Source organism: Salvelinus fontinalis, chromosome 10 (assembly GCF_029448725.1).
Source record: "Salvelinus fontinalis isolate EN_2023a chromosome 10, ASM2944872v1, whole genome shotgun sequence".
Classification (NCBI taxonomy): domain Eukaryota; kingdom Metazoa; phylum Chordata; class Actinopteri; order Salmoniformes; family Salmonidae; genus Salvelinus; species Salvelinus fontinalis.
Genome location: NC_074674.1, coordinates 40,175,882 through 40,202,944, shown reverse-complemented (window position 1 = coordinate 40,202,944; position 27,063 = coordinate 40,175,882). Strand labels below are relative to the sequence as shown.

The window sequence follows — 27,063 nt, the reverse complement described above, 5'->3', positions numbered from 1 at the left end:
ACAAACTAATTTATAGACCAGGTAATTTGGATACTGGATGCTGACTGGCTAAAAGAGCATTTAGCCGTGTGTATGTGAGACCGTATACCATGACTATGATGTTTAGCTTGTTCACCTTGATATCATTGCACCTTTTCACCTTGATATCATTGCACCTTTTCACCTTTATCATTGCACCTTTTCACCTTGATATCATTGCACCTTTTCACCTTTATCATTGCACCTTTTCACCTTGTTATCATTGCACCGTGTTATCATTGCACCTTTTCACCTTTATCATTGCACCTTTTCACCTTGATATCATTGCACCTTTTCACCTTTATCATTGCACCTTTTCACCTTGATATCATTGCCCCTTTTCACCTTTATCATTGCACTGTGTTATCATTGCACCTTTTCACCTTGTTATCATTGCACCTTGATATCATTGCACCTTTTCACCTTTATCATTGCACCTTTTCACCTTGATATCATTGCACCTTTTCACCTTTATCATTGCACCTTTTCACCTTGATATCATTGCACCTTTTCACCTTGATATCATTGCACCTTTTCACCTTTATCATTGCACTGTGTTATCATTGCACCTTTTCACCTTGTTATCATAGCACCGTGTTATCATTGCACCTTTTCACCTTTATCATTGCACCTTTTTACCTTGTTATCATTGCACCTTGTTATCATTGCACCTTTTCACCTTTATCATTGCACCTTTTCACCTTATTATCATTGCACCATGTTATCATTGCACCTTTTCACCTTTATCATTGCACCTTTTCACCTTGATATCAGTGCACCTTGATATCGTTGCACCTTTTCACCTTGATATCATTGCACCTTTTCACCTTGATATCATTGCACCTTGTTATCATTGCACCTTTTCACCGTGTTATCATTGCACCTTTTCACCTTGATATCAGTGCACCTTGATATCGTTGCACCTTTTCACCTTGATATCATTGCACCTTTTCACCTTGATATCAGTGCACCTTGTTATCATTGCACCTTTTCACCTTGATATCATTGCACCTTTTCACCTTGATATCAGTGCACCTTGTTATCATTGCACCTTTTCACCTTGATATCATTGCACCTTTTCACCTTGATATCAGTGCACCTTGTTATCATTGCACCTTTTCACCTTGATATCATTGCACCTTTTCACCTTGATATCAGTGCACCTTGTTATCATTGCACCTTTTCACCTTGATATCGTTGCACCTTTTCACCTTGATATCAGTGCACCTTGTTATCATTGCACCTTTTCACCTTGATATCATTGCACCTTTTCACCTTGATATCATTGCACCTTTTCACCTTGATATCAGTGCACCTTGTTATCATTGCACCTTTTCACCTTGTTATCATTGCACCTTTTCACCTTGATATCAGTGCACCTTGATATCATTGCACCTTTTCACCTTGATATCATTGCACCTTTTCACCTCTATAAAATGTCTACATCAACGATAGTTGGACGTGTAGAATAGAAGTGTTTAGATGAACTTGAGAGAAGAACGGAAACAACATCGTGAAACAAGAAAGGGGGCACTTACCTGCTTCACTGGGCACTTACATGCTTCACTGACTGGTGTGCAGAAAAAGAAACATTGTGAGTTTGAGAATACAACAAAAGCGGGAGATGAACATCATTCTATGGGACTTTTATGGTTTTAGTGAGAAACACGAATGGCGAAGCATATGGGATTAGCAGCTATGGTGGACTCTGGTTTGAACTGATATATCAACAACTCAGTTTGGCGTGGAATACAAGACACCCAAATTCATAACCAACAACAATGTGTTTGTCGGCATAATTTAATAGTTGAGGAAAGAGGGTCTGTCCATCACACGGCCATAACTGAACATCACATGCAGCTCGTCAATCAATCGAAAGGCTCTGGACACTGAAACACCTGAGGGTTTGGTGAACAAAGTGTGGTTTGATATTCAACTTCATTTTGGGGCGAAGGAGGGAAACCGTCTTCTGAAACCTGACTCATTTTAAAATATGTAAATACGACAACGGCCTACAGTATGCAACTCTTTCGTTCAACGAACCCACAAAAAAAAAAAAACACAAGGACCCGCAGGAGAAGAGCAGGGAGAGTGGACGGGGGATTCATGTTTGAACTGCCGGGTGATCCCCTCTACCCGGTAGAACCCCTCTGCCGGGTGATCCTCTCTACCCGGTAGAACCCTCTGCCGGGTGATCCCCTCTGCCCGGTAGAACCCCTCTGCCGGGTGATCCCCTCTACCCGGTAGAACCCCTCTGCCGGGTGATCCCCTCTACCCGGTAGAACCCCTCTGCCGGGTGATCCCCTCTACCCGGTAGAACCCCTCTGCCGGGTGATCCTCTCTACCCGGTAGAACCCCTCTGCCGGGTGACCCCCTCTGCCCGGTAGAACCCCTCTGCCGGGTGATCCCCTCTACCCGGTAGAACCCTCTGCCGGGTGATCCCCTCTACCCGGTAGAACCCCTTAAGAAGTATCTGTCCCTCCTTCCTTCTGACGCCCCAGTGTTGTACCTCCACCCAAAACGTTAACGGATACATATGGTATGGAACTGTTAACTAGCTAGCTGAATCTAAATGTACTCTTGCAATATAACCGGTAGTTATGTAGGCCTAACTATTAGCTAACCTTATTTTGTTGCAGATGTTTCAGGTACACAAAAGAGCCGATGTGAGTGAACACGACGCGCAACAGTGCTGCCAAAGATCTGCAAAATAGCTGGGCATTAATGTAGAGTTGGTCTCCCCCCTTTGCTGCTATAACAGCCTCCACTCTTCTGGGAAGGCTTTCCACTAGATGTTGGAACATTGCTGCAGGGGACTTGCTTCCAATCAGCCACAAGAGCATCAATACTTGAAGTACGCACTTGGAAAAATGGAGTCTGTCAGAGTGACCAGGAGTGGTCTTATTTTCATTTATTGTATTTCTGAAGAGCAGAGAAAGATTACAGTGAGCCACAAAAGAATCCGGACAACAGAAGTTTTGTGTTTTGAACTTCGGATTAGAGCACCCGTCAAAGGAGTCATCTCAGGGGTGATGACAGATGTTCGGGAGAGGCAAAGGTCGAGAGCCATGCGTCCTCCGAAAACACCGGCAAGCCGCACAACCCGGAAGCCAGTCGCACCAATGTGTCGGAGGTAACACCGAACAGCTGGCGACCTTCGGTCAGTGTGCATGCGCCTGGCCCGCCACAAGGAGTCCCTAGAGCGCGATGGGACAAGGACATCCCGGCCGGCTAAACCCTGACAACGCTGAGACAATTGTGCGCCGCCTCATGGGTCTCCCGGAATCGAACCTGGAACTGTAGTGACGCCTCTAGCAATGTGATGCAGTGACCGCGGCACCACTCGAGAGGCTAAATCGGAAAACTTGCAAGGGGTACTTGCCCCCAGAAGACCTGCCCTCCCAGGGTCCCCTTGAGCCTGTGTAGGGATCAGATCTGTTTTATATATTTATAACTGGAAAGTTGTGTGATTTATAAAAAAAAAATTGGTCGTCTTTTGGGGGAGAATCCTGTTTCCTCCCCGCATAGTAGGTGGTGGGGTGCACATTACATTGTGTGATCGCCAATATACCATAGAAGAAGAAAGGCAGGTCTAGCATGGTAGAAATTTGACGAACTGACAGTGCCACTTTGAAAGTCACTGAGCTCTTCAGTAAGGCCATTTTACTGCCAATGTTTGTCTATAGAGATTCCATGGCTGTGTGCTCAATTTTATACACTTAAACGGGTGTGGCTGGAATAGCCGAATCAACTAATTTGAAGGGGTGTCCACATACGTTTGTGTATATATAGTGAATGTGTGGAAATACTTTTTATTTGAATAGCCCCCCCCAAAAAAACATTCCGTAGCCTGTACTCAAATAGCGAATGGTGGTTACGTTTTTAATATGCAAGCATAGGCAGCACATCCATAAGGCTTGTGGAAGCTTTTCCTAAAGTAAATGTAATTAGAATTGCCAAAATTATATAGTCTAATTGGCCTACTCCTGTCTAGACATAAATAAATAAAATAATTCAAAATAGGCTAAAGCATGATTTGGCAACAGAGGATATTTAGCTTCTTTAAAAAAAATAAGATGTGGTATTCCCGAGTAGCGCAGTGGTCTATGGCACTGCATTGCATGCAGCAGTGTTAGAGGCATTACGGCCGTGGTCGGGAGTCCCATAGGGCGGCGCACAATTGGTCCAGCGTCGTCTGGGTTTGGGGACGGTTTGGACTTTACTTGACTCATTGTGCTCTAGCGACTCCTTGTGGCGTGCCGGGTGCCTGTGGGCTGACCCCAAATCAAATCAAATTTTATTGGTCACATATACATGGTTAGCAGATGTTAATGCATGTGTAGTGAAATGCTTGTGCTTCTTGTTTCCGACAGCGCAGTAATATCGAACATGTAGTCCAGTTGAATGGTGTTTCCTTCGACACATTGGTGCAGCTGGCTTCGTGGTTAAGCGGGCGGGTGTTAAGGAGCACGGTTAGGCGGGTCATGTTTCAGAGGATGCATGAATCCCCCTTCGCCTCTCCCGAACCCGTTGGGGAGTTGAAGTGATGAGTCGAGATCGAAAAAAGGCGTTGAAAAATAAATATGTTGTGGATTGTTTTAAATCGCATTGCCTACAGACGGAAGGAAGCGCCGCGCAATTTGGGCAGATTGCACGTGCGTTCGCCATCGTGCACATGTAGATTTGGCCCCACCCACACCAGACGTGATCAGGACACGCAGGTTGAAATATCAAAACCAACTCTGAACCAACTAAATTAAATATGAGGACAGGTTGAAAAGCAAACATTTATGTCAATATAGCTAGCTAGCTTGCTGTTGCTAGTACATTTTTCCTGGGATTAAAACATTGGGTTGTTATTGATGCACAAGGTCCTCTACTCTGACAATTAATCCGCGGATAAAAGGGGAAACTGAGTTAGTTTCTAGTCATCTCTCCTCCTTCAGTCTTCTTCGGACTTTATATGGCATTTGGCAAGCAACTTTAAGGTTTCTTACCACCATCAACTCAATCACCCACGTGGTCATATGCTCCTAAAAACCAATGAGGAGATGGGAGAGGCGGGACTTGCCGGTCAAGCATCATAAATAGAACCACTCTATTTGTCTCCCATTCTCATAGGTCCATAATATGGACAACATCATATTAGTGTCTCCCCTTCTCATTGGTCTATCATATGGACAACATCATATTATATTAGTGTCTCCCCTTCTCATTGGTCTATTATATGGACAACATCATATTATATTAGTGTCTCCCCTTCTCATTGGTCTATCATATGGACAACATCATATTAGTGTCTCCCCTTCTCATTGGGCTATCATATGGACAATCGTTTTTATTGGTTGTTTGTCATTGTCAGCAGAGTAAGCTACTCTGTGATTTGTCGTATTAAAAAATATTATGCTAATGTCTCCAGTCATATAAAGTGTAGTAGAATTGCATGAAATATGTTTATAAAATGCTAGATTTTTCCCCATGCAAAGAAAGAAGAAACATATCAAATGTATTTATATAGCCCTTCTTACATCAGCTGATATCTCAAAGTGCTGTACAGAAACCCAGCCTAAAACCCCAAACAACAAGCAATGCAGGTGTAGAAGCACGGTGGCTAGGGAAAAACTCCCTAGAAAGGCCAAAACCTAGGAAGAAACCTAGAGAGGAACCAAGCTATGAGGGATGGCCAGTCCTCTTCTGGCTGTGCCGGGTGGAGATTATAACAGAACATGGCCAAGATGTTCAAATGTTCATAAATGACCAGCATGGTCAAATAATAATAATCACAGTAGTTGTCGAGGGTGCAGCAAGTCAGCACCTCAGGAGTAAATGTCAGTTGGCTTTTCATAGCCGATCATTCAGAGTATCTCTACTGCTCCTGCTGTCTCTAGAGAGTTGAAAACAGCAGGTCTGGGACAGGTAGCACGTCCGGTGAACAGGTCAGGGTTCCATAGCCACAGGCAGAACAGTTGAAACTGGAACAGCAGCACGGCCAGGTGGACTGGGGACAGCAAGGAGTCATCATGCCAGGTAGTCCTGAGGCATGGTCCTAGGGCTCAGGTCCTCCGGGAGAGAAAGAAAGAGAGAAAGAGAAATTAGAGAGAGCATACTTAAATTCACACAGGACACCGGATAAGACAGGAGAAGTACTCCAGATATAACAGACTGACCCTAGCCCCCCCCCACCCGACACATAAACTACTGCAGCATAAATACTGGAGGCTGAGACAGGAGGGTTCAGGAGACATTGTGGCCCCATCCAATGATACCCCCGGACAGGGCCAAACAGGCAGGATATAACCCCACCCACTTTTGCCAAAGCACAGCCCCCACACCACCAGAGGGATATCTTCATGAGATAGAAGATAGACTAGACCCAAACGTGAAACTCACACGCTAGGTATACCAGGTAGGCTACACTGGTTGTAAAGAGGATTAATGTGCTTAATTTAAAGATTTGAGCAATAAATATAGCAGCACGAGAAAGCTGGGATCCTCTTTTAAAAAGTGCCCAGTCAAAACACGCGGATTGCGCAATGACTGGGTTTATAAGAACAACACGATGTGCTCTCTAACCGTTTCTTACATCGGGTTGGCCACGGAGAATGAGAGCCCACAGTTCTTGATAGCTGGCCGCAGTCGGTGGCACTGTGTTATTCTCAAAGCTGGCAAAGAACGTGTTTAGTTTGACCGGAAGCAAGACGTCGATGTCCGCCGACATGGCTGGTTTTTCCTTTTGTAGTCGGTGATTGTCTGTAGACCCTGCCACATACCTATCGTGTCTGAGCCGTTGAATTGCGACTCTAACCATGTTCCAGGGGTCCTAGGCCTGGTCCTAGGCCTTTAGGCTATGTTTGTAGTTATTTGGCCACTTTAGTTGTGATACAAAACATGTAGCTCTATGGGCTTGGCTACGTGAGGTGTGCGACTATGATTAGGAAAAGACGTGCTGTTTCTTGCCTTACTGTTCACACTGGGCATCATTCACAAGTGATACAATTGTCACCCATCGGACTATTCTTAACTTGATCTTGTCTTCAGATATACTAATTAATACTTGTGTGAAATTAGTTTTGATTTGGAATGGATCGTTATCACGCACCTGTCGGAACAGGGGGGGAAATACATGTCATCTATGCCCTTAAATAGCGAATGGAGGACGCGTTCCCCTCGGTTCATTTTCATGCCAGCCAGGTAGGCTATACTCCTGTTGTAAAATCGAAGCAATGTGCTAAAAGAAGAAAGAAATCCAGCCAAAACTACTCAGTTAAATAACACCCAAAATATGACAAATCTTTTTTCGTGAACACATTTTTCATTTTGGCGTTATAGGAAATCTTTGTAGAAATCTGTTGGAGCTCAAGTCGACTACAAAATCCACAATGCAATGCTCTCTCCATGGGCTGGCTAGGTAGCAAACGTAGCTACACACAATAATATCAGCATGTAACGTAGCTAGTTAGCTGTACAATCACCTAAACAAACTGCACTCTCAATTTAGGAGTCTACAATTTCACCATGTTCAACCTGCAGCTTGTGCCTCACAGAGAAGAGACTAACATTCGCAACGTCAGATACACTTTTGAGGAGATGAGAAACGTTGCCCATGCTACGTAAAATGGGCCACGCGGTGCATTCTGGGCGATTCAGGGACAAGAAGCGCTCTCCTTTAAGGGGAGTCTATTTGGCGCTAGCTCAAAAAAAACCAACATTCGCACGAATTTCGGCAACAAGAAGTACAACATTACACATCTTTTCCTAGATATGAGATAATTAACTTGCTCTCTGTAGTATCGTATAGCTTTGGAATCGTGACATTACGTACTTGAGGAAAATAGGCACGTTTCTCGACATATTCACTGACTTTGAGAAGAGATTGTGTGACGATTGGCTAAGCAACCGCGTCACGCAGCATGTCAACGTGAACGCGATTGGTCGACGTACTTCCTTTATTCTTTGGTTTCCTATCTCCTGTCTATAACATCTCTGGTAACGGCGGAAAAATAGGAACATTTGCTAAACCCTCCTTAAATTGGTAGGAATATCGCACAGATATGATCAATGGCTCATTCGAGAGAAAACATCCTCCTGACTTATGACATTTAGCCATCCTCCTGACTTATCACTATCGTATTCCTATTAACTTCCAGTGTAATGAGAGAGACTTTATCACAGTGCTACGTCATACCGCCTGGATTTCTGTCTGCTTGAATGCCAATAACTCAGATACATCACTCAGAGATGCACAAAAATATTATAACGTTCAAAATGGGTTCAAACTTTTCCTTTAATATTAGGAAAGTTGAGAAATAAATATAGTAGGCCTAGCCTATAGAAAGCTGATGGGATCCTCCTCTTTTTAATAGAGGGCATCACTCTGTTTTCTCACGCAATTGCATAGCCTGTCATGCCTAATCATGTCAGAGTGATTAGAGGACCAACAGAGTGCTGAGTAACCAGGCCGTTAGCGACCAGCAGTTGGCAAGTTTGCTAGGCTACTAATGATCATCAGCAACATCAGAGCGCAGTTTTGGAGAAGCCTAGTTACCGTAACCTCACGTGGAATTTTGAGTGCGGTCATGACTTGTGACCCACCGGTGTGGCGGTAACAGTGTCACAATAACAGCCCTAGTCCTGGGTATATTAATTGGATTGATGTCCTGTATTCAGATCCCAGGGCAGCTGTATGACCTACTTATCTAGATCTAGAAAACAAGGAGACCCTCTTTCTCCTTTATTGTTTTTGATAGCTTGAGAGTCTCTGGATATCTGTATAAGGAGAAACCCAGAGATTCAGGGAGTTTATAATGGAGGGAGAGGAACATTACATTGTTCCTTTATATGCTGATGCCATTCTGTTGCTGATTAAAAGCCATATGTCATACAATCCCACTACGGCTCAAAACAGTGGAGGTATTTTATGTTATGTCAGCATATAAGGTTGATTGGCACAAATCTGAGGCTATGCCAGTCTCTACAATATGCCCGTCAGCCATGTTCACCCCTTTTCATTTCAAGTGGATGCAATCGGGTATGAAGTATCTGGGGATTCTATTGACATCAGGGTTAGATAAGATAGTGTATATAATAAATATGCTTCAGGTCTTACATAAAATAAAACATGGACAAGCGAATTTTCTCAAATCTTAGTTTATGGTGGGGAAATGTATTCAGTTAAAAGAATGGTTGTTCCTAAGTTTAATTATATTTCAATGATGCTACCGATATGCATTCCAGCATAAATGTTTAAGCAGTATAATGGTATTATTAAAGACTTTATATGGGAGGGGAAAAAGACAATGCATTAGTATGCAGAAAATGCATGCCCCTAAAGAAAGAGGAGGGTTAGCACTCGGGAGCGTTAGGACTTGGGAGGGTTAGCACTCGGGTTAGCACTCGGGTTAGCACTCGGGAGGGTTTAGACTCGGGAGGGTTAGGACTCGGGAGGGTTTGGACTAGGGAGGGTTTGGACTCGGGAGGGTTAGGACTCGGGAGGGTTAGGACTCGGGAGGGTTAGGACTCGGGAGGGTTAGGACTCGGGAGGGTTAGGACTCGGGAGGGTTAGGACTCGGGAGCGTTTGGACTCGGGAGGGTTAGCACTCGGGAGGGTTAGCACTCGGGAGGGTTTGGACTCGGGAGGGTTTGGACTCGGGAGGGTTTGGACTCGGGAGGGTTTGGACTCGGGAGGGTTTGGACTCGGGAGGGTTAGCACTCGGGAGGGTTTGGACTCGGGAGGGTTAGGACTCGGGAGGGTTAGGACTCGGGAGGGTTAGGACTCGGGAGGGTTTGGACTCGGGAGGGTTTGGACTCGGGAGGGTTAGCACTCGGGAGGGTTAGCACTCGGGAGGGTTAGCACTCGGGAGGGTTAGCACTCGGGAGGGTTAGGACTCGGGAGGGTTAGCACTCGGGAGGGTTAGCACTCGGGAGGGTTAGCACTCGGGAGGGTTAGGACTCCCAGATGTGGAACTGTACAATGTGGCTCTCCAGCTATCTAGAATGTCTCAGTACTGGAGAAGAGAGGATGTTGAGGAGAGATGGGTTGGAACGTGGTTTGACAGCTGCTTTTCGGATCCTTATATATTCTATCCCAAAAAATGAGCCAATGATACAGAAATACAAGGCATCAATCCAATGATATGCCATTCTAGAGAAGTGTGGTTGTCATGACATAAAATGAGCAAAGAGTCTCAGCAGAAACATATAGGCTTCTAAATGGTATAATCCTTCTCTTGGTGTGGGGAAGGAGTCAATCATTTGGGGAAAATGGGTAAGAGAAGGGGTTCATACTCTGGGAGACCTGCACAGGAATGAGGTATTTTTTGTCATTTGAAGAAATGGGGAATAAGTATAAACTTTATGATAATGACTTATGGTGATATATGCAAATCAATGCGGTGTGATAATGACGTATGGTGATATATGCAAATCAATTTTTATTTTATTTTATTTCACCTTTATTTAATTTAACCAGGTAGGCTAGTTGAGAACATGTTCTCATTTGCAACTGCGACCTGGCCAAGATAAAGCATAGCAGTGTGAACAGACAACAACACAGAGTTACACATGGAGTAAACAATAAACAAGTCAATAACATAGTAGGGGAAAAAAAGAAAAAAAAAGAGAATCTATATACAATGTGTGCAAAAGGCATGAGGAGGTAGGCAATAAATAGGCCATAGGAGCGAATAATAACAATTTAGCAGATTAACACTGGGGTGATAAATCATCAGATGATCATGTGCAAATAGAGATACTGGTGTGCAAAAGAGCAGAAAAGTAAATAAATGAAAACAGTATGGGGATGAGGTAGGTAAATTGGGTGGGCTATATACCAATGGACTATGTACAGCTGCAGCGATCGGTCAATGCTGTGTGATAATTACATATGGAGATATATGCAAATCAAGGCTGTGTGATAATGACATATGGAGATATATGCAAATTAATGCTGTGTGATAATGACTTACGGAGAGATGTGCTATTTAATGCTGTTAATTAAACACTAGGTGGTGCCATTATGTCAAAAGGCATGTTGTACAAGATGCATTTTCACTACCAAATTCTGCCATGTAAATTAACTGAATCCCCCAAAAAACATTTCCACTGCATTTCAGCCCTGCCACAAAAGGACCAGCTGACATCATGTCAGTGATGTCAGATTCTGTACGGTCTACCTCTTTAGGTTACAACATGCTGTTAACGGTTAATAATGACACCTGTAAAAACTTGAGAATTGTGGCACAGGGATTTCCACTGAGATAGAAGATGAGATTGTGTATTTGTTCAGATATTTGGGAAAAATGTCAGAGAAGACGAGGGAAAAGGTAGACAAATTTCCCTCCCCTAATGTTCCATAGGAGGGTTTTGTCACAGGATGATGTATGTTGGCGATGTGAAGGAGCAGAAGGAACCCTCCTACATGCACTGTGGGAATGCCTGGTTGAGCACCCCCTATGGGCCACAGCCTTACAGCGCATGGCCTTGGATCCCAGGTACCTACAGTAGGTCACCAAGACTGTGTCTGCTGAGTGACAAGGCTCAAATAAGAGGGATTAAACAAACAAAATGTCAAATACAATGTTTAGGTATTGTGTCTGTGTTAAGGGTGGCCTGAAACATTGGAAGAGCTCACAGAGCCAGTGTTCACAGAGCCAGTGTTCACAGAGCCACTGTTCACAGAGCCCCAGTGTTCACAGAGTCAGTGTTCACAGAGTCAGTGTTCACAGAGTCAGTGTTCACAGAGTCAGTGTTCACAGAGCCAGTGTTCACAAAGCCAGTGTTCACAGAGTCAGTGTTTACAGAGTCAGAGCCAGTGTTCACAGAGTCAAAGCCAGTGTTCACAGAGCCAGTGTTCACAGAGCCAGTGTTCACAGAGCCAGTGTTCACAGAGCCAGTGTTCACAGAGCCAGTGTTCACAGAGCCAGTGTTCACAGAGTCAGTGTTCACAGAGTCAGTGTTCACAGAGTCAGTGTTCACAGAGCCAGTGTTCACAGAGCCAGTGTTCACAGAGCCAGTGTTCACAGAGCCAGTGTTCACAGAGCCAGTGTTCACAGAGCCAGTGTTCACAGAGCCAGTGTTTACAGAGCCAGTGTTCACAGAGCCAGTGTTCACAGAGCCAGTGTTCACAGAGCCAGTGTTTACAGAGTCAGAGCCAGTGTTCACAGAGTCAGTGTTCACAGAGTGGATGAATCTGTTGATAAAAACAACATTGTATGAAATCGTGTTAGTGAAGAGGCTGGAGAAAAATAATACAGACTATGGGAAAGATTCTTGTGTTTCCTTAAAGGTTTAAACGTTTAAAGAATATCATGAAATTCAGATGATTTATCTGGAAAACATCTCCCTATGTATTTGGGGTTTTTAGTTTTGTTTAATGAGTTGATTATTTTTGAAAGCTGTAATTTGTATTTACAAAATACTTTTCTATACCATATTGTTTATAGCTGTTCACCATAATGTTGCCCCCCTTTCACCCTACATTGGTATCAGAAGTCTGATGGCACTATGGTGTGATAAGAGCGTCTGCTAAATTAACTACACTGAGTACACCAAACATTAGGAATACCTAATATTGAGTTGCACCCCCCTCTTTTAGCCGTTAGAACAGCCTCAATTCGTCGGGGGCATGGACTCTACAAGGTGTCGAAAGCGTTCCACAGGGATGCTGGCCCATGTTGACTCCAATGCTTCCCACAGTTGTGTCAAGTTGGCTGGATGTTCTTTGGGTGCTGGACCATTCTTGATACACACAGGAAACTGTTGAGTGTGGAAAAACCCCAGCAGCGTTGCAGTTCTTGACACAAACCGGTGCACCTGGTACCTACTACCATACCCTATTCAAAGGTACTTAAATATTTTGTCTTGCCCATTCACCCTATGAATGGCACACATACACAATCCATGTCTCAATTGTCTCAAGGCTTAAAAATCCTTCTTTAACCTGTCTCCTCCCCTTCATCTACAGTTGTGGCCAAAAGTTTTGAGAATGACACAAATATACATTTTCATAAAGTCTGCTGCCTCAGTTTGTATGATGGCAATTTGCATATACTACAGAATGTTATGAAGAGTGATCAGATGGATTGCAATTAATTGCATCCACTTGCAATTAAAGTCCCTCTTTGCCATGTAAATGAACTGAATCCCCCAAAAACATTTCCACTGCATTTCAGCCCTGCCACAAAAGGACCAGCTGACATCATGTCAGTGATTCTCTCGTTAACACAGGTGTGAGTGTTGACGAGGACAAGGCTGGAGATCACTCTGTCATGCTGATTGAGTTTGAATTACAAGGCCTCCCGGGTGGCGCAGTGGTCTAGGGCACTGCATCGCAGTGCTAACTGCGCCACCAGAGTCTCTGGGTTCGCCCCCAGGCTCTGTCGCAGCCGGCCGCGACCGTGAGGTCCGTGGGGCGACGCACAATTGGGCTAGCGTCGTCCGGGTTAGGGTGGGTTTGGCCGGTAGGGATATCCTTGTCTCATCGCGGTCCAGCGACTCCTGTGGCGGGCCGGGCGCAGTGCGCGCTAACCAAGGGGGACAGGTACACGGTGTTTCCTCCGGCACATTGGTGCGGCTGGCTTCCGGGTTGGAGGCGCGCTGTGTTAAAGAAGCAGTGCGGCTAGGTTGGGTTGTGCTTCGGAGGACGCATGGCTTTCGACCTTCGTCTCTCCCGAGCCCGTACGGGAGTTGTAGCGATGAGACAAGATAGTAATTACTAGCGATTGGATACCACGAGAATTGGGGAGAAAAGGGGATAAAATTTAAAAAAATAAATAAATAAATAAAAAAGAGTTTGAATTACAGACTGGAAGCTTCAAAAGGAGTGCTTGGAATCATTGTTCTTCCTCTGTCTACCATGGTTATCTGCAAGGAAACAAGAGCCGTCATCATTGCTTTGCACAAAAAGGGCTTCACAGGCAAGGATATTGCTGCCAGTAAGATTGCACCTAAATCAACCATTTATCGGCTCATCGAGAACTTCAAGGAGAGCGGTTCAATTGTTGTGAAGAACGCTTCAGGGCGCCCAAGAAAGTCCAGCAAGCGCCAGGACCTTCTCCTAAGGTTGATTCAGCTGCTGGATCGGGGCACCACCAGTACAGAGCTTGCTCAGGAATGGCAGCAGGCAGGTGTGAGTGCATCTGCATGCACAGTGAGGCGAGGACTTTTGGAGGATGGCCTGGTGTCAAGAAGGGCAGCAAAGAAGCCACTTCTCTCCAGGAAAAACATCAGGGACAGACTGATATTCTGCAAAAGGTACAGGGATTGGACTGCTGAGGACTGGGGTAAAGTCATTTTCTCTGATGAATCCCCTTTCCGATTGTTTGGGTATCCGGAAAAAAGCTTGTCCAGAGAAGACAAGGTGAGCGCTACCATCAGTCCTGTGTCATGCCATCAGTAAAGCATCCTGAGACCATTCATGTGTGGGGTTGCTTCTCAGCCAAGGGAGTGGGCTCACTCACAATTTTGCCTAAGAACACAGCCATGAATAAAGAATGGTACCAACACATCCTCCGAGAGCAACTTCTCCCAACCATCCAGGAACAGTTTAGTGACGAACGATGCCTTTTCCAGCATGTTGGAGCACCTTACCATAAGGCAAAAGTGATAACTAAGTGGCTCGGGGAACAAAACATAGATATTTTGGGTCCATGGCCAGGAAACTCCCTAGACCTTAATCCCATTGAGAACTTGTGGTCAATCCTCGAGGCGTGTGGACAAACAAAAACCAACAAATTCTGACAAACTCCAAGCATTGATTATGCAAGAATGGGCTGCCATCAGTCAGGATGTGGCCTAGAAGTTAATTGACAGCATGCCAGGGCGGATTGCAGAGGTCTTGAAAAAGAAGGGTCAACACTGCAGAATATTGACTCTTTGCATCAACTTCATGTAATTGTCAATAAAAGCCTTTGACACTTATGAAATGCTTGTAATTATACTTCAGTATTCCATAGTAACATCTGACAAAAATATCTAAAGACACTGAAGCAGCAGACTTTGTGAAAATTAATATTTGTGTCATTCTGTCACGTTCTGACCATAGTTCTTATGTGTTGTGCTTGTTTTAGTGTTGGTCAGGACGTGAGCTGGGTGGGCATTCTATGTTGTGTGTCTAGTTTGTCTGTTTCTGTGTTCGGCCTAATATGGTTCTCAATCAGAGGCAGCTGTCATTCATTGTCCCTGATTGGGAATCATATATAGGTGGCTTGTTTTGTGTTGGTGATTGTGGGATGGTTGTTTCCTGTCTCTGTGTTTGTATTCTGCACCAGATAGGACTGTTTCGGTTTGCCACATTTTGTTATTTTGTTCGTTGTAAGTGATCACTGTTTATTTGTCGTATTAAACATGTTGAGCACTGGCTACGCTGCGTGTTGGTCCGATCCCTGTTACACCCCGTCTTCTAGTGAAGAGAGGGAAGGCTGCCGGTACACATTCTCAAAACTTTTGACCACTACTGTACACTGATTTGGAGTGGATTTAACAAGTGACATCAATAAGGGGATCATAGCTTTCACCTGGATTCACCTGGTCAGTCTGTGTCATGGAAAGAGCAGGTGTTCCCAATGCTTTTATCCAGAGTGACAGTGCATTCAACTAAGGTAAATTAACAACAACATATCACAGTCATAGCAAGTAAGATATTTTTGTAACGGTACTGAGAATGTTGTTGCTTTTCGGGCCGGTTACAAGTCTTTTAATGAAATACAATACTTTGCTAAAGTATCGTAGATTTTATTTCGATACATTAGTCATTTGGAGGTAACTTTGTAGTTGTATTTTTGTAATTACTGCCTATCGACGGGTACAGTACAGTACAATGCTATGGTGCACAACACAATGTTTATCAGCAAGCACACGTATTCATATGAACCTGGTGATGAGAAACTGCAGTGCAATGCAACTCCTCTTACGGATATTACAGTATTACACAAGAAGAAGATGACACATCATGTATGACTGGTCTGAAAGACTGGTTAACTGTAAACACGCAGACGTTTAGACTGATCCCAGACCTGTATGTAGGTTACCGAAAGGGGGAGGAGAGAGAGAGAGAGAGAAGCCAAGCGTTAAGGATTGCAACACCTGCTGTGCCTCACATGTTGGCACAGAAAACACCCCCCCCCCCCACACACACACACACACACACACACAGAGACACACACACACACACACACACAGAGACACACACACACACACACACACAGAGAGACACCGATACACACGTTATGTTCTATCCTCGTAGGGACCTCAAACTAATTTTACTTTCAAAATCCTATTTTCCTTAACCCCTAACCCCTCACCCTTAATAACCCTTTACCCCTCACCCCAATTCGAACCCTAATTGTATACCTAACCCTAAACTTAGAATAGCCTTTGGTAGTCATGGGGAGAATTTTCCTTGTTTTACTATGTATATCCTTTTGTGGACTTCTGGGGATTTTAGGTCCCCACAAGGATAGACGAACCAACACACAGACACAGACACACACACACACAGACACACACACACACACACACACACGCACACGCACACAGACACACACACACACAGACACACACACACACACACACACACACACACACACACACACACACACACACAGTCCAAAGGTCGTAGTTTGTTTAGAGAGTGAGATGGCGGTCTGCCAGATTAGGTCACAACACTCTGGCTACCAGACTACTCACTTTACTTATCTAACCATTTAAACCAGGAAGTTCCAGTCACATAAACATCTGGCATTGAAGGCACTTCTAGTTGCGTCCCAACTGGAACCCTATTCCCTATGTAATGCCCTACATTTGCCCCATGGCCCAGCTTTTAATCTGTGAATTCACCTGGTTTCCACTGCCACCTTTAACCTCCCCCCTTACTCTCCAGGCGTGAGCTGCTGGCAGAGCTGGCGGAGGACGAGTTTGTTGCCGTGGAGATGGCCTGTCTGGAGGATGAGTTCCGTGTCCTGTCGGAGGAGAACGCCACGCTGCTCAACGTCCACACTGAGCGCGCTCAGCAACTGGAGACGCTCAGCTCCACCAATCGGAATCAGACAAGCCAGGACAGCTCCTCCACGTGACCCCTGAACTCGACTTGACCCCAAGAGACAAGACCTTCAAACTGGCCCGTATTCCAAAAGTGCTGATCTAGGATCAGTTCCCTTCTGTTCATATATTCATATTTATTATGATCTAAAAATGCCAAACTGATCCTATATCAGCACTCTTGTTCTGAGCCTCAACTTGGATATGGGCCCTGAAAACATTACTACCGGTAGTTGTCAAATCCTTGCTTCCTCTGTCCTTGTTTCCTTATCTCCTTTCCAAGCGCATTTTGTTTCCTTATCTCCTTTTCTAAGAGCAATGGAGAAGAGGATACAAGGTCCCTCGCTTGGACCTTCTCTTCCAATGCACTTTGAGAGGAACTATGGACCAGGGTTTGGGGCCAATTCTATTTCAATTCCAGCGATGGGTTCGGATTTCTAAACATTTAAATATTGTTAATCATCAGTTATTGCTAGAGACACGAGGAGTGTCATTAGTCTGGTTTCTACCCCAGAAGTTAATGGGTATCTGTAGGAGGAATGTATAAGGTTGGGGGTCAAGGAAGGTTGAATAGGAGCCATGGGGGCTTTGGGAGGTACTGAGTAGAGGAGAGGCAATTGCATGATTATGGTGGATAGCTGTGGATTAGTAAGGAATGTAGAATTCAGGTCAGGTCACATTAAGGGAGAAGGACCGGTGTGTGTTGCCCGCATTATTTAACTTCCTGTCTAGTAACAAAGACGTAATGTTTCGAGAGAAGGAGGAGACTCCACCCACATTGGGGTATATATATAGTCTACCATTAGTGGAAATATGTCTTATGCGAGCTGTATATGACCCAATGGGTGAATAAACTTGGTTTAAGCTTTTACTACCTGACAGTTGTCAATTCAGGAAGTACACTGAAATTCTAATTTCGAATTCCTCTTCGTTGCGTTTCAATGAGCGGAATTTGGTTTTCTTTCTCAATTGACTGGAAACTCAAATTGAATTAATACCAACCCTGCTAAGGAAACAAGGACAAAGGAAACAAGGACAGAGGAAGCAAGGACTTAGTAGTAGTAGCAGTAGGCTCTGTGAGTCTCTGGGCTTGTGGAGACATACAGGTGGTGTGATATGGTCCAAAATGTTTTCAGGGGGGGGGGGGGGGGGGGGGGGGGCTTCCCCTCTCTCTCTCCCCCCCCTTTCCTTTCCCTCTTTTCTTCATCACTCTCCCCACCATGGATCTAATGGTTCCTGTCCCACCCCCAGGTTTATACTACACTACCCAGGATCAACTCTGAGTTGATGATTCTGATTGAAGTAGAAATGCAAGACACTGTAAGACATTGGCGCGAACCTGGATAGATATTCTGTAGTGAAATAATGGTAACGTTGAGAAGAAAAAAATGGTGTATTTGTTATTAAAAGAAGGAGTGGGCTAGTGAGAATAACAATGTTGGTTTTTACGGTAATTCCCTGTAGTAACTGTTATTAACTGTGGTATGGAAAACACACTATGACAATGACTGTATGTGGCACAATAAAGTTCTCTATTATGAATAAAAAATGTCATTTTTTTTTTTAGGTGGATGTCCTTCAGCACGATCCTTTAGTTTCATTTCCTGTAGAATGTCTGCTTATTAATGACCTCACGACACGGCAACACTCCACTACCACAGAATAGGGAACTGTCTGTTTCGTAATGACATTTAGTCACTCCGGGATTGGGAAACCAAACATCAGCTGTTTACATTATGTCTGACTCTCGTCCTCTCACTGACTCTCACTTTTGCTCTCTCCCCCTCGTTGTCTCTCTCCCCCCTATCTCTTGCTTTCCCCTGTCCATCTCTCTCTCTAGCTCTATCTCTCTCTCGCTTTCTCTACATCTTTCTTTACCTCCCTCCCTATCTCTTCCTTTTCCCTCTCTCTCTCAGTGGAAGGAAGGACCGTAGCAGGTTAACTGTATGATGCCAGTGGAAGGAAGGACCGTAGCAGGTTAATAACTGTATAATGCCAGTGGAAGGAAGGACCATAGCAGGTTAATAACTGTATAATGCCAGTGGAAGGAAGGACCGTAGCAGGTTAATAACTGTATAATGCCAGTGGAAGGAAGGACAGTAGCAGGTTAATAACTGTATAATGCCAGTGGAAGGAAGGACCGTAGCAGGTTAATAACTGTATAATGCCAGTGGAAGGAAGGACAGTAGCAGGTTAATAACTGTATAATGCCAGTGGAAGGAAGGACCGTAGCAGGTTAATAACTGTATAATGCCAGTGGAAGGAAGGACAGTAGCAGGTTAACTGTATAATGCCAGTGGAAGGAAGGACCGTAGCAGGTTAATAACTGTATAATGCCAGTGGAAGGAAGGACCGTAGCAGGTTAACTGTATAATGCCAGTGGAAGGACCGTAGCAGGTTAATAACTATATAATGCCAGTGGAAGGACAGTAGCAGGTTAATAACTATATAATGGCAGTGGAAGGACCGTAGCAGGTTAATAACTGTATAATGCAAGTGGAAGGAAGGACAGTCGCAGGTTAACTGTATAATGCCAGTGGAAGGAAGGACCGTAGCAGGTTAATAACTGTATAATGCCAGTGGAAGGAAGGACAGTAGCAGGTTAACTGTATAATGCCAGTGGAAGGAAGGACCGTAGCAGGTTAATAACTGTATAATGCCAGTGGAAGGAAGGACCGTAGCAGGTTAATAACTGTATAATGCCAGTGGAAGGAAGGACCGTAGCAGGTTAACTGTATAATGCCAGTGGAAGGAAGGACCGTAGCAGGTTAACTGTATAATGCCAGTGGAAGGAAGGACCGTAGCAGGTTAATAACTGTATGATGCCAGTGGAAGGAAGGACAGTAGCAGGTTAATAACTGTATAATGCCAGTGGAAGGAAGGACCGTAGCAGGTTAACTGTATAATGCCAGTGGAAGGAAGGACCGTAGCAGGTTAACTGTATAATGCCAGTGGAAGGAAGGACCGTAGCAGGTTAATAACTGTATGATGCCAGTGGAAGGAAGGACCGTAGCAGGTTAATAACTGTATGATGCCAGTGGAAGGAAGGACAGTAGCAGGTTAATAACTGTATAATGCCAGTGGAAGGAAGGACCGTAGCAGGTTAACTGTATAATGCCAGTGGAAGGAAGGACCGTAGCAGGTTAATAACTGTATAATGCCAGTGGAAGGAAGGACCGTAGCAGGTTAACTGTATAATGCCAGTGGAAGGAAGGACCGTAGCAGGTTAACTGTATAATGCCAGTGGAAGGAAGGACCGTAGCAGTTTAATAACTGTATAATGCCAGTGGAAGGACCGTAGCAGGTTAATAACTGTATAATGCCAGTGGAAGGACAGTAGCAGGTTAACTGTATAATGCCAGTGGAAGGAAGGACCGTAGCACGTTAATAACTGTATAATGCCAGTGGAAGGAAGGACCGTAGCAGGTTAACTGTATAATGCCAGTGGAAGGACCGTAGCAGGTTAATAACTATATAATGCCAGTGGACGGACCGTAGCAGGTTAATAACTATATAATGTCAGTGGAAGGACAGTAGCAGGTTAATAACTGTATAATGCCAGTGGAAGGAAGGACCGTAGCAGGTTAACTGTATAATGCCAGTGGAAGGAAGGACCGTAGCAGGTTAACTGTATAATGCCAGTGGAAGGAAGGACAGTAGCAGGTTAATAACTGTATAATGCCAGTGGAAGGAAGGACCGTAGCAGGTTTATAACTGTATAATGCCAGTGGAAGGAAGGACAGTAGCAGGTTAACTGTATAATGCCAGTGGAAGGAAGGACCGTAGCAGGTTGATAACTGTATAATGCCAGTGGAAGGAAGGACCGTAGCAGGTTAATAACTGTATGATGCCAGTGGAAGGAAGGACAGTAGCAGGTTAATAACTGTATAATGCCAGTGGAAGGAAGGACCGTAGCAGGTTAACTGTATAATGCCAGTGGAAGGAAGGACCGTAGCAGGTTAATAACTGTATAATGCCAGTGGAAGGAAGGACAGTAGCAGGTGACTACTATGATTCCCCATTGTAGCCAATTCAATTGCAGTAATTCCGTTAAAGATTTGTTAACAGAATTCCGAGTTTGAATCACTTAATTCATAAATAAACTTGTGAAAATATTTTCTTGATATGTGTTTTTTTTTTTGGTAACCAAATTTCAAGGCATTTCAAGGTTTCCATTCAATCGGCGACAGATCGTCATGCCGATATTTATAGATCTGCATAAAAACTCTGCTCATTTCCACACCAGAGATGTTTCCAATCAATTGACTTGTTGCAGATTAAAAGGCTGTGCGTGATGATTTAGTGCACAAAAAAATACCTTTATCGGTTAAATTCCCATTTTTACCTAATAAAACGTTTGTAGTTAAGTGGGTTTCCGTCAAATTTTTTTAACTCTAAAAAACAAAACGTGCTGCATTATATTGCGTGTGCCCACTCTAGTGTTGGCATGTGACAACAGCACCCGGGTGTAGATACAGTACTGTTGGTTAGAGCTCACGTTTTTAGCCTTCATGATGAGATTATTATGGACTGAAGAGCTAGATTATTTTTATTTATCAACAGTCAATCATCGATGGTCATGTCATCAGAATAAGACCCTCGATATTTATTGGAAAGGAGCGTCAAGCTCATCACCGTGACCTTTCACCCCCTTTCACCCCCCTTTCCCCCCCCCCCCCCCCCCCCCTCCCCCCCTCTTATACAGATAACATAACGCACGAACAGGAACGAACAGGAACGAACACAAACGAAACAGTCCCGTGTGGTGCGACATACACAGACACAGGAACAATCACCCACAAACAAACAGTGAGAACAGCCTACCTTAATATGGTTCTCAATCAGAGGAAACGTCAAACACCTGCCTCTAATTGAGAACCATATCAGGCAACACATTTAACCCCAACATAGAAACACATAACATAGAATGCCCACCCCAACTCACGCCCTGACCAACTAAACACATACAAAACCAACAGAAAACAGGTCAGGAACGTGACAGCCACCTGGATTCTTGGTGCGTCGCTCCGACAGGAATAAACTCTTCGGGAAGAAGAAGGGCGGAGGTGTTTGTTTAGTGATTAACAACTCATGGTCTGATTGTAACAACATTCAGGAACTCAAGTCCTTTTGTTCACCTGACCTAGAATTCCTCACAATCAAATGCCGACTGTATTATCTCCCAAGATAATTCTCTTCTGTTACTGTAACACCCGTGTATATCCCCCCTCACGCCGATACCACGACGGTCCTCAAAGAACTTCACTGGACTTTATGCAAACTGGAAACCATATATCCTGAGGCTGCGTTAATTGTAGCTGGGGACTTTAACACGTTCTGACCTTAGTTCCTTTGTTTTGTCTTTTGTTTTAGTTGGTCAGGGCGTGAGTTGGGTGGGTAATCTATGTTTTCTATTTCTGTGTTGGTTTTCTGTGTTTGGCCTGATATGGTTCTCAATCAGAGGCAGCTGTCAATCGTTGTCCCTGATTGGGAACCATATTTAGGTAGCCTGTTTTCTGTTGGGTTTTGTGGGTGGTTGTCTTCAGTCTTTGTGTGTCTGCACCAGATAGAACTGTTTCGGTTTTCACTTTGTTGTTTGTTTTAGCTAATTTGAGAACAACCCTACCTAAATTCTATCAGCACATTGATTGGAAAACTCTGAAAAACTCTGGATCACTGCTACTCTAACTTCCACGATGCATACAAAGCCCTTCCCCGCAGTCCTTTCGGCAAATCTGACCACAACTCCATTTTGCTCCTCCCTTCCTATAGGCAGAAACTCAAACAGGAAGCACCAGTGCTAAGGACTATTCAATTCTGGTCTGACCAATTGGTATCCATGCTTCAAAATAGTTTTGATCATGCAGACTGGGATATGTTATGGGTAGCCTCAGAGAATAACATTGACGTATACGCTGATTTGGTGAGTGAGTTTTTAAGGAAGTGTGTATAGGAGATGTTGTTCCCACTGTGACTATTAAAACCTACCCTTACCAGAAACCGTGGATAGATGGCGGCATTCGTGCAAAACTGAAAGCGCGAAGCGAATGCATTTAACCATGGAAAGGTGACTGGGTATATGGACGAATATAAACACTGTAGTTATTCCCTCCGCAAGGCAATCAAACAAGCGAAATGTGAGTATAGAGACGAAGTGGGGTCGCAATTCAACGGCTCAGACACGAGACGTATGTGGCAGGGTCTACAGACAATCACGGACTACAAAAGGAAAACATGCCACATCACGGACACCGAAGTCTTGCTCCCAGACAAACTAAACACCTTCTTTGCCCGCTTTGAGTATAATACAGTGCCATCGACGTGGCCTGCTACCAAGGACTGTGGGCTCTCCTTCTCCGTGGCCGATGTGAGTAAGACATTTAAACGTGTTAACCCTTGCAAGACTGCTGGCCCAGACGGAATCTCCAGCCGCGTCCTCAGAGCATGGCGCAGACCCGCTGGCTGGTGTGTTTACAGACATATTCAATCTCTCCCTATCCCAGTCTGTTATCCCCACATTCTTCAAGATGGCCACCATTGTTCCTGTACCCAAGAAGGCAAAGGTAACTGAACTAAATGACTGTCTCCCAGTAGCACTCACTTCCGTCATCATGAAGTGATATGAGAAACTAGTCAAGGATCATATCACCTCTATTTTACCTGCCACCCTAGACCCACTTCAATTTGCTTCCTGCTCCAATAGGGTACAAGGACAATGCAATCGCCATCACACTGCACACTGCCCTATCCCATCTGGACAAGAGGAATACCTATGTAAGAATACTGTTCATTGACCACAGCTCAGCATTCAACACCATAGTACCCTTCAAGCTCATCATCAAGCTGGAGGCCCGGGGTCTCAACCCCGCCCTGTGCAATTGGGTCCTGGACGTCCTGACAGGCCGCCCTCAGCTGCTGAAGGTAGGAAACAACATCTCCACTTCGCTGATCCTCAATACTGGGGCCCCACAAGGGTGCGTGCTCAACCCCTTCCTGTACTCCCTGCTCACCCATGACTGCGTGGCCATGCACGCCTCCAACTCAATCATCAAGTTTGCAGACAACACAACAGTAATAGGCTTGATTACCAACAATGACGAGGCAGCCTACAGGGAGGAGGTGAGGGCACTCGGAGTGTGGTGTCAGGAAAATAACCTCTCACTCAACGTCAACAAAACAAAGAAAACTTCAGGAAACAGCAGAGGGAGCACCTCCCCTATCCACATTGACGGGACAGCAGTGGAGAGGGTAGTAAGTTTTAAGTTCCTCTGTGTACACATCACGGACAAACTGAAATGGTCCACCCACACAGACAGTCTGGTGAAGAAAACCTCAAGCCAAATTTCTTCAGCCTCCTGTCACCTAAAACCCTCACAAACTTTTACAGATGCACAATTGAGAGCCTCCTGTCGGGCTGTATCACCGCCTGGTACGGCAACGGCACCGCCCACAACCGCAGGGCTCTCCAGAGGGTGGTTCGGTCTGCACAACACATCACTGGGGGCAAACTACCTGCCCTCCGTGACACCTACAGTACCCGATGTCACAGGAAGGCCAAAAAAAACAGCTTCTATCTCAAGGGCGTCAGACTATAAAAGAGCCATCACTAGCACAGAGAGGCTGCTGCCAAAATACTGACTCAAATCTCTAGCCACTTTAATAAATGGATCACTAGTAGCTTTAATAATACCACTTTAATAATGTTTACATATCTTGCACTACTCATCTCATATGACTACACTGTATTTTATACCATCTATTGGATCTTGCCTATGCTGTTCTGTCATTGCTCATCTATATATTTACATATTCTTATTCCATGCCTTTACTTAGATTTGTGTGTATTAGGTACTGTAGTTGTTGTGGAATTGTTAGATCACTTGTTAGATATTACTGCACTGTCAGAACTAGAAGCACAAGCATTTCGCTACACTCGCATTAACATCTGCTAACCATGTGTATGTGACCAATACAATTTGATTTGATTTGACTCAACTGGCCGCATCAGGGTACATTTCTGGTAGGTAGAACTGTGAAAGATAACTCATTTTCACGCTAGTTTGTAATTAACAGGCACAGAAAACCATACAGGCATGATGACAAAGGCATAGAGAAGTTTCTGAGATGACTGTGTGTTGGTCGATCGAAGTTAAACAACACCATTATCCAAGTTTGTGTGCACGTCCCCATCTACCTAGCGGGGACGGTATCTACTGCATTACACTATGATCACTATGAGCAGACGAATACACAGGAAGTTGAAACTTCCCGATTCTACCAGTGAAAAGAAAATGTGCCGGTTCTTAGCTTGTGATTTGGATAATTGTGATGTTTATGACCAAAAAACACATAATGTTGTTAATTTTTATTTTATTTTTTATTTTATTTAACCTTTATTTAACCAGGTAGGCAAATTGAGAACACGTTCTCATTTACAATTGCGACCTGGCCAAGATAAAGCAAAGCAGTTCGACACATACAACAACACATAGTTACACATGGAGTAAAAACAAACATATAGTCAATAATACAGTGAAAAAAATAAAAAAATAAGTCTATATACAATGTGAGCAAGTGAGGTGAGATAAGGGAGGTGAAGGCAAACAGATATATGTATAAATAAATAAAAATATAAAAAGGCCATGGAGGCGAAGTGAGTACAACACAGCAAGTAAAATAAAAACTAAAAAAAAACACTGGAATGGTTGGTTTGCATTGGAAGAAAGTGCAAAGTAGAGACAGAAATAATGGGGTGCAAAGGAGCAAAATAAATTAATAAATAAATACAGTAGGTAAAGAGGTAGTTGTTTGGGCTAAATTGTAGATGGGTTATGTACAGGTGCAGTAATCTATGAGCTGCTCTGACAGCTGGTGCTTAAAGCTAGTGAGGGAGATAGGTGTTTCCAGTTTCAGAGATTATTGTAGTTCGTTCCAGTCATTGGCAGCAGAGAACTGGAAGGAGAGGCGTCCAAAGGAAGAATTGGTTTTGGGGGTGACTAGAGAGATATACCTGCTGGAGCGCGTGCTACGGGTAGGTGCTGCTATGGTGACCAGCGAGCTGAGATAAGGGGGGACTTTACCTAGCAGGGTCTTGTAGATGACCTGGAACCAATGGGTTTGGCGACGAGTATGAAGCGAGGGCCAGCCAACGAGAGTGTACAGGTCGCAGTGGTGGGTAGTATATGGGGCTTTGGTGACAAAACGGATGGCACTGTGATAGACTGCATCCAATTTATTGAGTAGGGTTTTGGAGGCTATTTTGTAAATGACATCACCGAAGTCGAGGATTGGTAGGATGGTCAGTTTTACAAGGGTATGTTTGGCAGCATGAGTAAAGGATGCTTTGTTGCGGAATAGGAAGCCAATTCTAGATTTGACTTTGGATTGGAGATGTTTGATGTGGGTCTGGAAGGAGAGTTTACAGTCTAACCAGACACCTAGGTATTTGTAGTTGTCCACATATTCTAAGTCAGAGCCGTCCAAAGTAGTGATGTTGGACAGGCGGGCAGGAGCAGGCAGCGATCGGTTGAAGAGCATGCATTTGGTTTTACTTGTATTTAAGAGCAGTTGGAGGCCACGGAAGGAGAGTTGTATGGCATTGAAGCTCGCCTGGAGGGTTGTTAACACAGTGTCAAAAGAAGGGCCAGAAGTATACAGAATAGTGTCGTCTGCGTAGAGGTGGATCAGAGAATCACCAGCAGCAAGAGCGACATCATTGATGTAAACAGAGAAGAGAGTCGGTCCAAGAATTGAACCCTGTGGCACCCCCATAGAGACTGCCAGAGGCCCGGACAACAGACCCTCCGATTTGACACACTGAACTCTATCAGAGAAGTAGTTGGTGAACCAGGCGAGGCAATCATTAGAGAAACCAAGGCTGTCGAGTCTGCCAATGAGGATGTGGTGATTGACAGAGTCAAAAGCCTTGGCCAGGTCAATGAATACGGCTGCACAGTATTGTTTCCTATCGATGGCGGTTACGATATCGTTTATGACCTTGAGCGTGGCTGA

At 44.4% G+C, this 27,063-nt stretch overlaps 1 protein-coding gene across 1 annotated transcript in view; it reads left to right on the top strand.

Annotated features, from left to right (window-relative positions):
* map3k7cl (map3k7 C-terminal like) overlaps positions 1 to 18,182 on the top strand; it is a 39,039-nt gene extending 20,857 nt beyond the window's left edge. The window contains exon 4 of the mRNA XM_055936812.1: positions 16,895 to 18,182. Coding sequence (XP_055792787.1) covers positions 16,895 to 17,087 — 193 coding nt within the window. The 3' untranslated portion in view covers positions 17,088 to 18,182. The remainder of the gene's footprint in view (positions 1 to 16,894) is intronic.
* The last annotated feature ends 8,881 nt before the right edge of the window (positions 18,183 to 27,063 follow it).